This window comes from Polypterus senegalus, chromosome 15 (genome assembly GCF_016835505.1).
Source record: "Polypterus senegalus isolate Bchr_013 chromosome 15, ASM1683550v1, whole genome shotgun sequence".
Taxonomy (NCBI): Eukaryota; Metazoa; Chordata; class Cladistia; order Polypteriformes; family Polypteridae; genus Polypterus; species Polypterus senegalus.
Window position 1 is genome coordinate 130,801,724 of NC_053168.1, and position 11,475 is coordinate 130,813,198.

Genomic DNA, 11,475 nt, shown 5'->3' on the forward strand with positions numbered 1-11,475 from the left:
TTTTTGTTTTGTTAATGGAAATGTAAAGAGTGTTTTAAAATTTTAGACGTGTAACGTGTGGTGTTTCTACAGGGAGCTTGTTACTTCTTTTCTTCGATTACTCCCAACTGTTCATTCCCCATTGGCAGCAGAGTCGTTGATAGGAACATTTTTAGACTTTGCAAAGATATCCTCAAAGTGATATTGCTAACAAAGATGTATGTTGCTTTCTAAGTGTGCTAGAGATGAATCTTCTGAGAATGAGTCTGCTTGTATGGTGTCCTTTGTGTACTTTATGGAAACGTGCATTACGAGCTGTACTTTTATTTTTTAAACTTGAGTTATGTATGAATCCATGAGGGTAAAGCTGAGATGGAACTAGACCTGGTTAAAGGGTGTGTGTGTTTTTTTTTCCCCTAATATTTGTGGATATTAATGGTGTCCCCTTTAACCCCAACACCTACACACTAAAGTGTGTGTGTATAAGAAAAGTGCACCTGTAGGATGAATAGTATACAAGTGGTGATAAAGGACTTGTTCTGTGTAGCTTTTGTGACTGTGATCTTAGACATCTGAAGTCAACTGAACAGATTACCACATAGCATAAAATAGCCACAAAAGAAACAGGATAGCAATTAATACTTAAGTCTGTAGGCCATTTTCTTTTCTAGACCAAGCCTGAGGTGCATGTTCTGTATTGGAAGAAACAAGATTACTTGCTGATGATGTTAATACAGTATACCAGATGTCCAATGTAAGTATGCATATAGGACATGTAAATTAAATGTTTGCCTGAAGAATTAGAAATTCTGTTCAGCTTGGTAGATTAAAATTACAAACTAGACATAAGAATGTTTAATTGTAAGCTTGTTACATAATGTCAAAGATTATTGGTACAAGTAGATAAAACAGTTCACCTGTTAGATGTCTAGCTCACATTTAATGATGGGACAACAAACTAAAAGACTCAGAGCGGCAAAGCAGTGATTTGATATGAGTGGACACCACCAGGATGGATGGTTCATAAAGTTTTAGCGTGAAGCTGCTAGGATCATAGTTGCACATACCCACAATCACTCACCGCCAGTGTTTGAATTTGTCCTTTTCAAGTATTGATTTCTAAGGACCAAGCTGTTTCACAAAATAAAGAACAAACATGGCTGGGGACAGCCTCAAAACTGGAGACCATTACTTGCTTCAGTAAATCTGCTGGCACAATATTTCAACAAAAATGGCCTTTCACTTTTTCATGTCAAAGCTGGTTTTATTTGTATAGCACACTATAGATTATTTAAATCTTTGGTATAGAAAATAATACAATGTTTGGTTTGAAGACAGAGTTGGGATTTGGCATTGTCATTTATATACATTGCAGTTTGGATTTAGTAATGGCCTGCCTGATGAATAAATGATAGGCTTGCATTTTTTTTTTGTTTTTATTAAGGAAGTTACATGAGAAAGGTGGCTTTGTTCATTTTGGGGTACAGTGGTACAGTTCATTATTTTATGTGCATGGAAGTGTGGTTATTGGTACTTTTGTTTTAGCAGAAACCAGTCTTCAAGACTTTTATTGTTAGATCTCACTGTCAACAGTGTGACAGCCACATTTGTATTTTGTATACTACAGTAGTTTCTGCTACTTGACTCCTACTACGTCACTACTGCTAAATACTTTCAAGGGAGACTAGCAAGAGACTAGCAATTCATTTTCACTGTTATGTACTGAGGTTAGTGTCTTACTCTATCAGTTCTTAAAAGACAGAAAATACTTTAAAGTCAAATGCTCTGCAAAACAAAAGGAATACAGTACGAAACATTAATAGATAGCAAGCACTTTGTGATTCTTGCATAGTAGAAGATAATTAGGTGTTTTGAAGGACTTGAAGTTGTGCATTTCACATCAACCAACCCCAGGGAATTACCACCTAATGGGATACGAGTGGTCATAGTTACTCCTTTTCAAAAATGTGAGTCAGTAATGCAGGCATGTAGAATGTCATTTTATATTATTTCAAGGTTGCTGATCATGAATATTTTTTGACATTTGATTTGTTACTGGAGGTAAATCAAATCTACCTCTTGAATTGCCATTCCCAGAAGGTTACAATTACTAATTTCAGTTCCAAGCAAGAGTAGTTAGACTTGAAACATTAAAACAAGGCACACATTTTAATATTTCAAATATTGTCCTATTTTTATTATGTACTTCTACCTCATTAATTATTACATGTTATGAACACCCCAAATTGGGGCAACCTATATTAAGTTAGACTTCCATTGTTAAGTTTTTCTAAGTGTGTACTGTTTGTGTTGAAAGGAGCAGAGAATAAGGGGGTGGCCCAAGCTGGACTTTGCTTTGGTGATGACAAAATGAGTAGAACTTTTAACTTTATCTGAATTTTTTATTTTTATACTTAAAATAAGTCTTGTGGTATATACAAGTTGAGATCCTGCTATCCAAGAATATTTTAAACTTTATCTTTGCAATTAAAAAAAAATGTTCAGGCCCAATAAGATAGGGCACATAGTTTGAATTAAACGCACCATACATTAATTGACAACATATTTTTATGAAATCGGATCTCCAGCCATCTTTAGTATTGTGCAATGGCATTTTGAAAACTTTTGTGCTTGGAATTAGACTGCCTCAGATCACTTAAGATGTGCTGATTTTTTTTTCAACTGAACTGTTGGGTGAACGCTGTTAAAGTGTATACAACTCCCCATCCAATGTTGGCATCCATGCTAATGAAGTCATCCAGGTTCATCTTGCATTCTGTGAAGCAAGGAAAGAAAATATTTACAATGTATCCATTCACATTCTACAATGCAGAAAGTAACCTTGCATGGGATACCAAGGTGTGTTCATCCATTCATTTAGGGCCATTTTAAAGTCCCTGTGTAAACTAGCATACACAAATTTTCGAGGAAAGAAGAGGGGACACATACAGACTTAAATAATCCTCAGGCCTTGCAATTGTGAGGCTGCATTGAGCTTTATTAAAAAAAACAAATGCCTTGCCAGCAGTGTTGGGGAACTTCTCTCTCTCTCTCTCTCTATATATATATATATATATATATATATATCTCTATATATATGTCTATACTGTATGTATATATATATGTGTATATATATATATATATATATATATATATATATATAATAATATCAACCAAGTCGCCCGACCATGGGGTACGCACAACTCTAACTCTCCTCCCGCGCCTACCTTCGCTCTCGAGGCATGCGCACTGCCTGCTCATGTGCCCACCCCCAACACCTCACCAAACACATCCTTGGTCGCTTTGGTCTCTGCTACAGTCCACATGCACCTCTGAGCCACGTTGACTTTTCATTGTTCTTTTCGATTCCGGCTGTTTTGCTTTGCTAACAGGTCTCATTGCTGCCGTCTTTATTTGTCCCCGCAAGCTTCTGTTCTCCCTGTTGTTTCTGCGCCCATTCTTTTTTTCCTTTGTTTGACCGACACCGAACCCGGAGTGATGGCCGCCACCCTATCGCGCTGCTGAATAGGGGATTGCTGAACTGTGTCTTTCAGGAAGTGTTTACCCATCAATGAATAATTATGTGGTGTATGCTATGCCGTGGGTTGGCTAGTATATCTATCTATCTATCTATCTATCTATATATATAAATCTTGGGTCAAGGCATGATTATCGCAGAGAGACACTTTGAAGTCCCACGAGACAACTTGCATGTCACTCCATACTTACAATTTCTTGGATGTCCCATGAGACAACGAAGTGAAACAAAAGGACAGCTTCTGTACAGGCTTTTAAATGATCATTGTGCAGCACGACATGCAGATCACGCAGCTCGGTAGCAGCAGCTGCAAGCCAGCAGCTGATTCATCCGCATTTAATTAGCGTGCGTTCAGCCTCCCCAAACACGAACGGCAGAAACGCAAAGTGGCGAGCATGAAGCGTGCCTCCGGAGAGAGTGATCGGGGGAGGGTGAGTGAAGCAAATAGGGGGCAAAGCCCCCTAGTATATGTAAAGTCCAATGTATATCTTTCTACTTTTCATGAGAGAACTACTCAAACAGATTTAGATTGGATTTTTTTTTCCTGTGATTTGGTTGAATAGCCCGGTTGATTATTTGACTTCTCTCATCGCGCTAAGTATCGTAGTTCGCGTGCGGTACCGATTTATTTGCGCGAATCTGAGAGACACCGGTGGGCCATGGGGAGGGGGACAAAACCATCCTCGCTCACACTCCAGCCTCGTGGGCGTACCTTACCTCGTCTTAGATAGTGAACGACAGAACTATGTAACGGATTTAGATCGGGTTTCTTTCTATAATTTGCTTGGACATTACAGTTCATTTTGCAACTTCTCTCATCGCGCTAAGAAACATAGTTCGCTTGCAGGAGCGAGACAGAGGCTGAGGGGAGTGGGAAGCCGGGCAGGGCCCTCCTCGCTGTCCTGTTTCACTATTATGCGGGCAGAACCGAGGGGATGGCTAGTTAGTTATGAAGGTAACTTAGTTACATTACTTATTACTCACAAAAAGTAGTAACTAAATATATTATATAGCCACTTACAAAATATATTAAAGTGTGTTTTAATTATCATTGTTTTTTTAATGAAAAACTGGGCATTTTACTGGCGAGCATTTGTTATTAAATCCTAAAACCATATATGAGCCTTCCTGAAACTGACCAGAGACATTTATCATTTTCTTGTGTTTTATAAATATGTTTAGTCCAAAATGTTCAGTGTATCAAACTACATCCGTCCTTTTTTTTTTTTTTTTTCCATCTCCAAAGTGAGCCCCAAAGATCTGCAGTATGCTGTGCTAGCAGATCACACTGTTTCAGAATAGTAATAACACTTAGCTGGTTTGAAACTGAGCTGACACCTTATTTATAACATTCTCTTATTAGATTGCATAAAGCACACTCGTTTCTGCTTGGCTGTGTCACTAAGCCCTACAAAGGATCGGCGTCCAGCACATTTAGTTCTTGCCTTGCCTTCAGTGTCATTGCGATGATCACAGGCTCCCCAGTGGCATCTAGTTAAATCTATACTCTCTTCAGATTTTTAATTAATATTACATTGTTCATTATTTAATCATTACCTATGCCACCTGTCAAAGACAGGTAATAAAGTAAATAGAAAACTATTTGGTACCTCTTGCCCTATGTGTAATCTGAGCACCTGTCCTCTGTATCCTCTTGTGTCTGGACCTCTCTTGCCGGCACTCCCTCGGCCGAGCACGTATCCATTAAGTCTGCTCTTGCCTCCTGTCTGCTTTTATAGTTCCTGTCTTTGAAGGGGACTCTGTGTGCCTCCATCGCCTTTACTCCTCCTTGTGTGTCTTGCAGTAGCACTTCCTCTTTCGATCATCTCACCAAAGCCAAACTGATTGCTCGAGGAAACCGTATACACACACACACACACACACACTTAGACCTTGCCATTTTATTACATATTAGATTATTGTTCAAATTAAACTACTTGTTGTGGAGGATTGGAAAAAAAAAAAAAATGGTCCTGACTGCTATTCTTAATTTCAGCTCAGTGATTACTGAAGAAGAGACTTGTACAGGATTGAAATATTGTAGTTACTGGAAATGTTGGCATGCACTTCTTAGCTACCTGACCCAAGGTGACTGGTAAAAAATAAATAGAGAAATGTACACGCAGGAATTGGGGACGCTCCACTGCAAGGTCTAAGACAGCAATGATTCACCTGTGGTCTCAATACAGGGATATGTGGGTGGCGGCATGCGCCATTCTCCTGTGGGATCCTTCATGTGGGAGCGATCAGAAGCAAAGGTCTTCAAGAATGTGTCTGCTGGTATAACTCGGAGTTTCCTGGGGAAAAAAAATAAAAGAAAATAGATAAAACACAGAGAAAGGGCTAACCGTAGCAACAGATTGTGTGAAGTGCCAACTTATTACAAGTTCATGTGTGAATGTGTCTTACGATAGACTAGCACCCTGTCCACAACTGGTACTGCCAGCATGGCAAAACCGTCACTTTGATTTAACATGTTTGATGGTTGGACAGATGTGGCCCAGAGAATTGTTGCCCTTCCTCTAATTTAAAAAAGAATCTCAATTATCCATTAAATAAGCTGAAACTGACTAAAGTAATTGGTGTCCACCGTTCTTTATTCCATAGATCAGACACTGATTTTGAGTTAGGAATTAATATATTTTTAAAAATACTTGGGGACTTTGCTCCCTGCTCACTTCGCTCACCAATCCCTGGAGGCAGGCGCTTGAAGGGCATTGGAGAAAGCGATTGTATTTAAAGAGACTGTGTATAGAAGAGTATGCTGGGTGTGAGAGGAAGACAGTTTGGTCCTTAGTTATTATACATGTCTATTTTAAATGCCAATCCTCTAATATAATACACTACCATGTCTGTTCGTTTGTATGTCCAGGATTTTAAATCAGCGCGTTAGCTCGCAAAACCGATTGAACTATTGACCTGAAATTTGGTATGCATATACTACGTGACATCTACTATCCACTTTCGGGGTGATGATTGACCTCCAAGGTTATTCCTCTTTTTATTTTTATTTTATTTTATTGTAGAATCAACTCTTGGCAGTAGGTTGGCCGTGTGGCAAATGTGTATGCGCACCGTCCTTATCCCTCCCACCTTTGTGAAAAATTAAAGAAAACATACTAAGTAATTGCAACACAAACACCGACTTAATCAGTTTTAATTAACATGAAAGGATGCCGACGAAAGAAGAGAAGAAGCGGGCTGCGTGGGTGGAGAAAAGCAAGCGCATCAACCTCTGAGCAAACGAATGGTAAACATACAGAGAAAGAGGATGAAAACTAGGAATGCGTTATTGTGCAGTGTGCCGTTACTAGTGTGTAATAAAATGTAGTAAAACATAATAAAAATTAAATTACATTAACACCTTGTCAAAAACAATATTATGATGAACTTTATCCTCTAACTTTCATTCTATAAATGTTGCTTTTATTGGTTGCATATGGTTCAGGAGATTTTTCTCTTTGTCTATTGGATGATTCTCTTTGCTCTTCATTTTTATTATATGCAGCTCTTTTTTGTTCATTTTCTTTTTTTTTTTGACATTGTTTATCAGCTCTTGCCACTCTTTTTCTATCGTAATCTAAAATTCAAAGTTATTGAATAAATAATTTGCTTTTCTGCCTGTTTCCGATGGGAGTGTTAGCTCCTTGGAAATATGTTCTTTTATATTGCGGCGTATTAATAAACCTATATTTAAATAATTATAAATAATAACGGCGATATCCCTCTTTTCAGCGATAGGCAGCGACAAAGTTACAGAAAAGGCAGAATATACTTCGCTTTTTTAATGCGGTTTACGTTGCTGTACAGACAGGAGAAACAGGCCAGCTTCATTTCACCGAGGATTACTTTTGGGGACCTGGTCGTGTAGAAACTGCTTTTTTGTCACAACGGAGGTGGATTTTGGACCAATATCTTCCGTCCACACAGTTTCTCAAAGTTGGCAAGGCTCCGAGCTTTTTTATATTGTTTTCTACACGCTCAGGCTCCCATTACAATTCCAAACAAGGCAGACAATTTCGTGCTGATCATCAAACAGTAGGTTCAAATAACACTCAGTCCTTTTTAGTGCTTACAACACAGCCATCCAGCTGTCCCTGTCTGTCTTTATGCTTTGCTTGGCCCAGCAATTCTGAATGCTGACACTCTATGCTAAATCTGGCTTAGCTCTTCATGGCACGTTACACAGAAAAAGAATGAAAAATACATTTAAAAAGATCTAAAACAGATACAGTGACACAATTCTTAAAATTATAACAAACTTATTATAACACTGCCTTGCCATTATAACCAACTACATTGAAGACCGAGTTAGCAGCACTGAGAGTGTCACAGGGTGGGCTGGAGAGAGGATGTGCACAGTAGGAGAAATGATTGGGCGAACGCTGTGGAGGGGAGTGGTCAAGGCTGAATAATGCAGACACAACGGAAAACTTTAATAGAGAGAAAACATGGAAATGTACTTATAACTTTTCCAAGACTAACTTGCAGCAATAAATGACTCTCTAATATTACTGCCGAATTTTTTGTGCTTTGCATGGTGTTACCAAGAGACAGCAGCACTCCCTATTCAACAAATAAACCTAATATGTTTAATTAAAACATTAGAATAATTTGAGGAGAACAGACCATTCAGTCCAATGATGTGTGCCAATCCTGTCACCCTAATACATTTAAAATAGCATCAAATGGTCCCTAAAGTCCTGCTCCCCAACACACTACTTGGTAATTTATTCCATGTGTCAGTGGATTTTGGTGTGAAGAAAAACTTTATAAATGTTTGTGCGAATTTTACCCTTAACAAATTTCCAACTGTACCCGCCATGTCCTTGTTGACTTTATTTTAAAGTAACAGCTGGGATCTTTTTTTTTTACTAAATCCTTCAATTATGTGCCCTCTTGATCTCTGCTTAAACTGAAAAGGTTTAACTCCTTCAATCTATCCTCATAGCTCAAACCTCTTAGTCCTCTGATCAGCCTGGTCGCTTTTCTCTGGACTTCCCCTAGTACTGCTTTGTCTCTTTTTGTAATATGGAGACCAAAACTGAACACAGAACTCCAGGTGAGGCCTTATCACTACTTTATCTAATTTAAGCATAACTTCTTTTGAGTTGTACTCCACACAATGTGATATATAACCTAATATCCCGTTAGCCTTCTTGATTGCTTCTGAACATTGTCTGGGTGTACATAGTGTATGACAACAAGATCCTTCTCACAAGGGGTACTTTTAAATTTCAGACCTCTCACTCTTACATTTACTTACTTGAAATAATTAATGTTTTTAACTATTTAGAAGACTAGGGGGCTCTGCCCCCTGCTCTCCTTGCTCGCCAACCCCTGGGCAGGCGCCATGTGCTACCCACTTCGCGGTTCTGCCGCTCATGTATGGGGAAGCAGATGTACAATTTAAACAGATTGTTATTTTCATTGGAATTGTTACATATGCATAATAGACCTAACTATTTTACATTACAGTGAGTAATTAACCATAGTTAAAAATAGTAAAACGTAATAAATTGAAAGAGAATTATGTTTCATGTTGCGTTAGAGGTAATCGTTGCATTATAGGTTTTCATTCTGTTTGGCTTTGAAATTAACATGAAAATATTTTTTAAACTTACACTTTTACTATAAAACTTCAGTGAAAACTATTTTTGGAATTAACTTTTTCGTCAATATCGCATTGAATTTTGATTCCGTGTTTGGACATTGATCGTGACAACGCAACATATAACTGCCCTTGAGTGAATTTTGTTTCTTTCCCTCTAATAAATAAACCGACTTTTAATGTTTGTCCCTGTGATTTGTTAATTATCATAGCAAAAGCTATTTTAACGGGAAACTGTAAACCTTTTAATATGAATGGTATATCAAGATCTCCTTTGGTGTCTAATGTTGAAGATGTACTACATTACCTTTCTTGTTGCCTGTTCAAGTTTTACATGTCAGAATTGTTCGACCAATTTTGAATACAACTAATCTTGTCCTATTGCATAGCCCATCACTCAGACATAAATTACGCAATAACATTACGATATATCCTTCTTTTCTTTTTTAATTTTATTGTAATCATTCCATACAAATCAATCAATTTTTACAAAAATTGAGAACAAGTCGACCCCCACTCCTGAGAGAGAGAGAGCGCAAGGCCAACAGGGTAAAACTTAAGGCTTTTAAACATACCTAAAGTGATGTTTGATAAGCCAATAGAGATGAATGGAGAAGAAAAAGAAATGCAGAAATAATTGCTTACTCGGTGCTTTAAGAGCTTATTCTATAATATTACTGATTAGATCCTGCCATGTTTTGAAAAAAACCTGTACAGATCCCCTGAGTATTTGTTTTTTTCCAAATTTCAAATAGTATAAAACATCGGTTTCCCACTGACTTAAAAGAGGAGAGTTACGATTCTTCCAGTTTAGGAAAATAAGTCTGTGTGCCAAAAGTGCAGTGAATGCAATCACAGTTTGTTTGTCCTTCTCCACTTTAAACCCATCTGGAAGAACCCCAAACAGAGCTGTTAATGGGTTAGGAGGCATTGTGAGACTAAGGCTGTCTGGAAAGAGAATTAAACATTTTTGTCCAGAATGATGTTAATTTGGTGCAAGACCAAAACCTGTGACCCAGTGAGGCTGGGACTTGATTGCAGCGTTCGCAGGTTGGATCCTGCCCTGGAAACATTTTGGAGAGTTTTAGGCGAGACAGATGTGCTCGATATATAATTTTAAGTTGTATAATTGTATGCTTTGCGCATATGGAGCTCGAGTGAATTATCTGCATTGCTACTTTCCACTCCTTTTCTGATATATTAATTGAGAGATCTTTTTCCCAGTGTCCTCTTGGATATTTGAAAGGGAGGGACTGTAAAATAATTTTATATATTGCAGAGATGGTGTCTGAGTCCTTGAAATTGAGCAATATTTTTTCCATCATGGAAGAGGGTGCAAGATGAGGAAAATCGGGCAGGTTCTGTTTAACAAAGTTCCTAATTTGAAGATAGTGAAAGAAATGTGTAGCTGGAATGTTAAATTTGGAATGTAATTGTTCATAGGATGCAAAGATGTTGTCTATATAAAGATCTCTAAGCAAGTTAATCCCAAATTGTTTCCAGATATTAAAAACTGCATATGTTTGTGAAGGTTGAAAGAGGTGGTTCTCTTGCAGAGGTGCCACAGATAAAAGCTTCTCCATCTTAAAATGCTTTCTACATTGGTTCCATATTCTGAGTGAGTGAAGCACAATTGGGTTATTAGTATATTGCCGATAACTTGTGTTTATTGGGGCACAGAGCAGGGAATATAAAGAAGTATTGCAGGATTTTAGTTCTGTTGCGGACCAGGCCTGTGTATGTTCATCTATTTGTGTCCAGGTTTTTATAGCTTGTATGTTTGCTGCCCAGTAATAAAACTAAACGTTAGGCAGAGCCATGCCACCTTCTGCCTTTTGTCTTTGTAGGGTCGATCTTTGGATACGTGGATGTTTTGAGTTCCAAATAAATTAGGTTATTGTTGAATCTAATTGCTTAAAAAATGATTTATTGATGTATATTGAAATGTTTTGAAATAAAAAAAGGAGCTTAGGAAGACTATTCATCTTAACAGTGTTAATTCTTCCAGCTAGAGTGAGATGAAGGGTTGACCATCTATGCAAGTCTTGCTTAATTTTTTCCATGCAGACGGCGAAATTTTGTTGATAAAGAGCTTTATGTTTACTTGTGATGTTTACCCCTAGGTATTTAAACTGTTCTGCAATGATAAAAGGTAGGGTGTCTAATCTAATATTATATGCTTGAGAGTTCACGATACATCCTTCTTTCGACAGTAATTCGGCCGGTGGAGGACTGGACGGTGATAACGGTTGTAGATAGTCATATGAAAAAGTTTGGGAACCCCTCTGAGACTGCATAATAATCGACTCTCCTTTCAACAAAAAAGATAACAGTGGTATGTCTTTCA

The 11,475-nt window shown here is 37.9% G+C and overlaps 1 protein-coding gene across 1 annotated transcript; it reads right to left on the reverse strand.

The window, feature by feature from the left end:
* Positions 1 to 2,367: 2,367 nt before the first annotated feature.
* LOC120515536 (protein N-terminal glutamine amidohydrolase-like) lies at positions 2,368 to 5,993 on the reverse strand. Its single transcript, XM_039736596.1, has 3 exons — positions 5,927 to 5,993; positions 5,690 to 5,860; positions 2,368 to 2,755 (listed from the first exon to the last, which is right to left on the reverse strand). Exons 1-3 carry the CDS (start codon positions 5,991 to 5,993, stop codon positions 2,658 to 2,660), a joined length of 336 nt encoding a protein of 111 aa, XP_039592530.1. The 3' UTR covers positions 2,368 to 2,657.
* Positions 5,994 to 11,475: the final 5,482 nt, after the last annotated feature.

Coding starts and splice junctions, on each gene's coding strand:
- LOC120515536 (XM_039736596.1), bottom strand. CDS start 5,993: ATGTTAAATCAAAGTGACGGTTTTGCCATGCTGGCAGTACCAGTTGTG. Junction 5,861..5,926: donor GGACAGGGTGCTAGTCTATC/GTAAGACACATT, acceptor TGCTACGGTTAG/CCCTTTCTCTGTGTTTTATC. Junction 2,756..5,689: donor TCCCTGTATTGAGACCACAG/GTGAATCATTGC, acceptor CTTGCTTCACAG/AATGCAAGATGAACCTGGAT.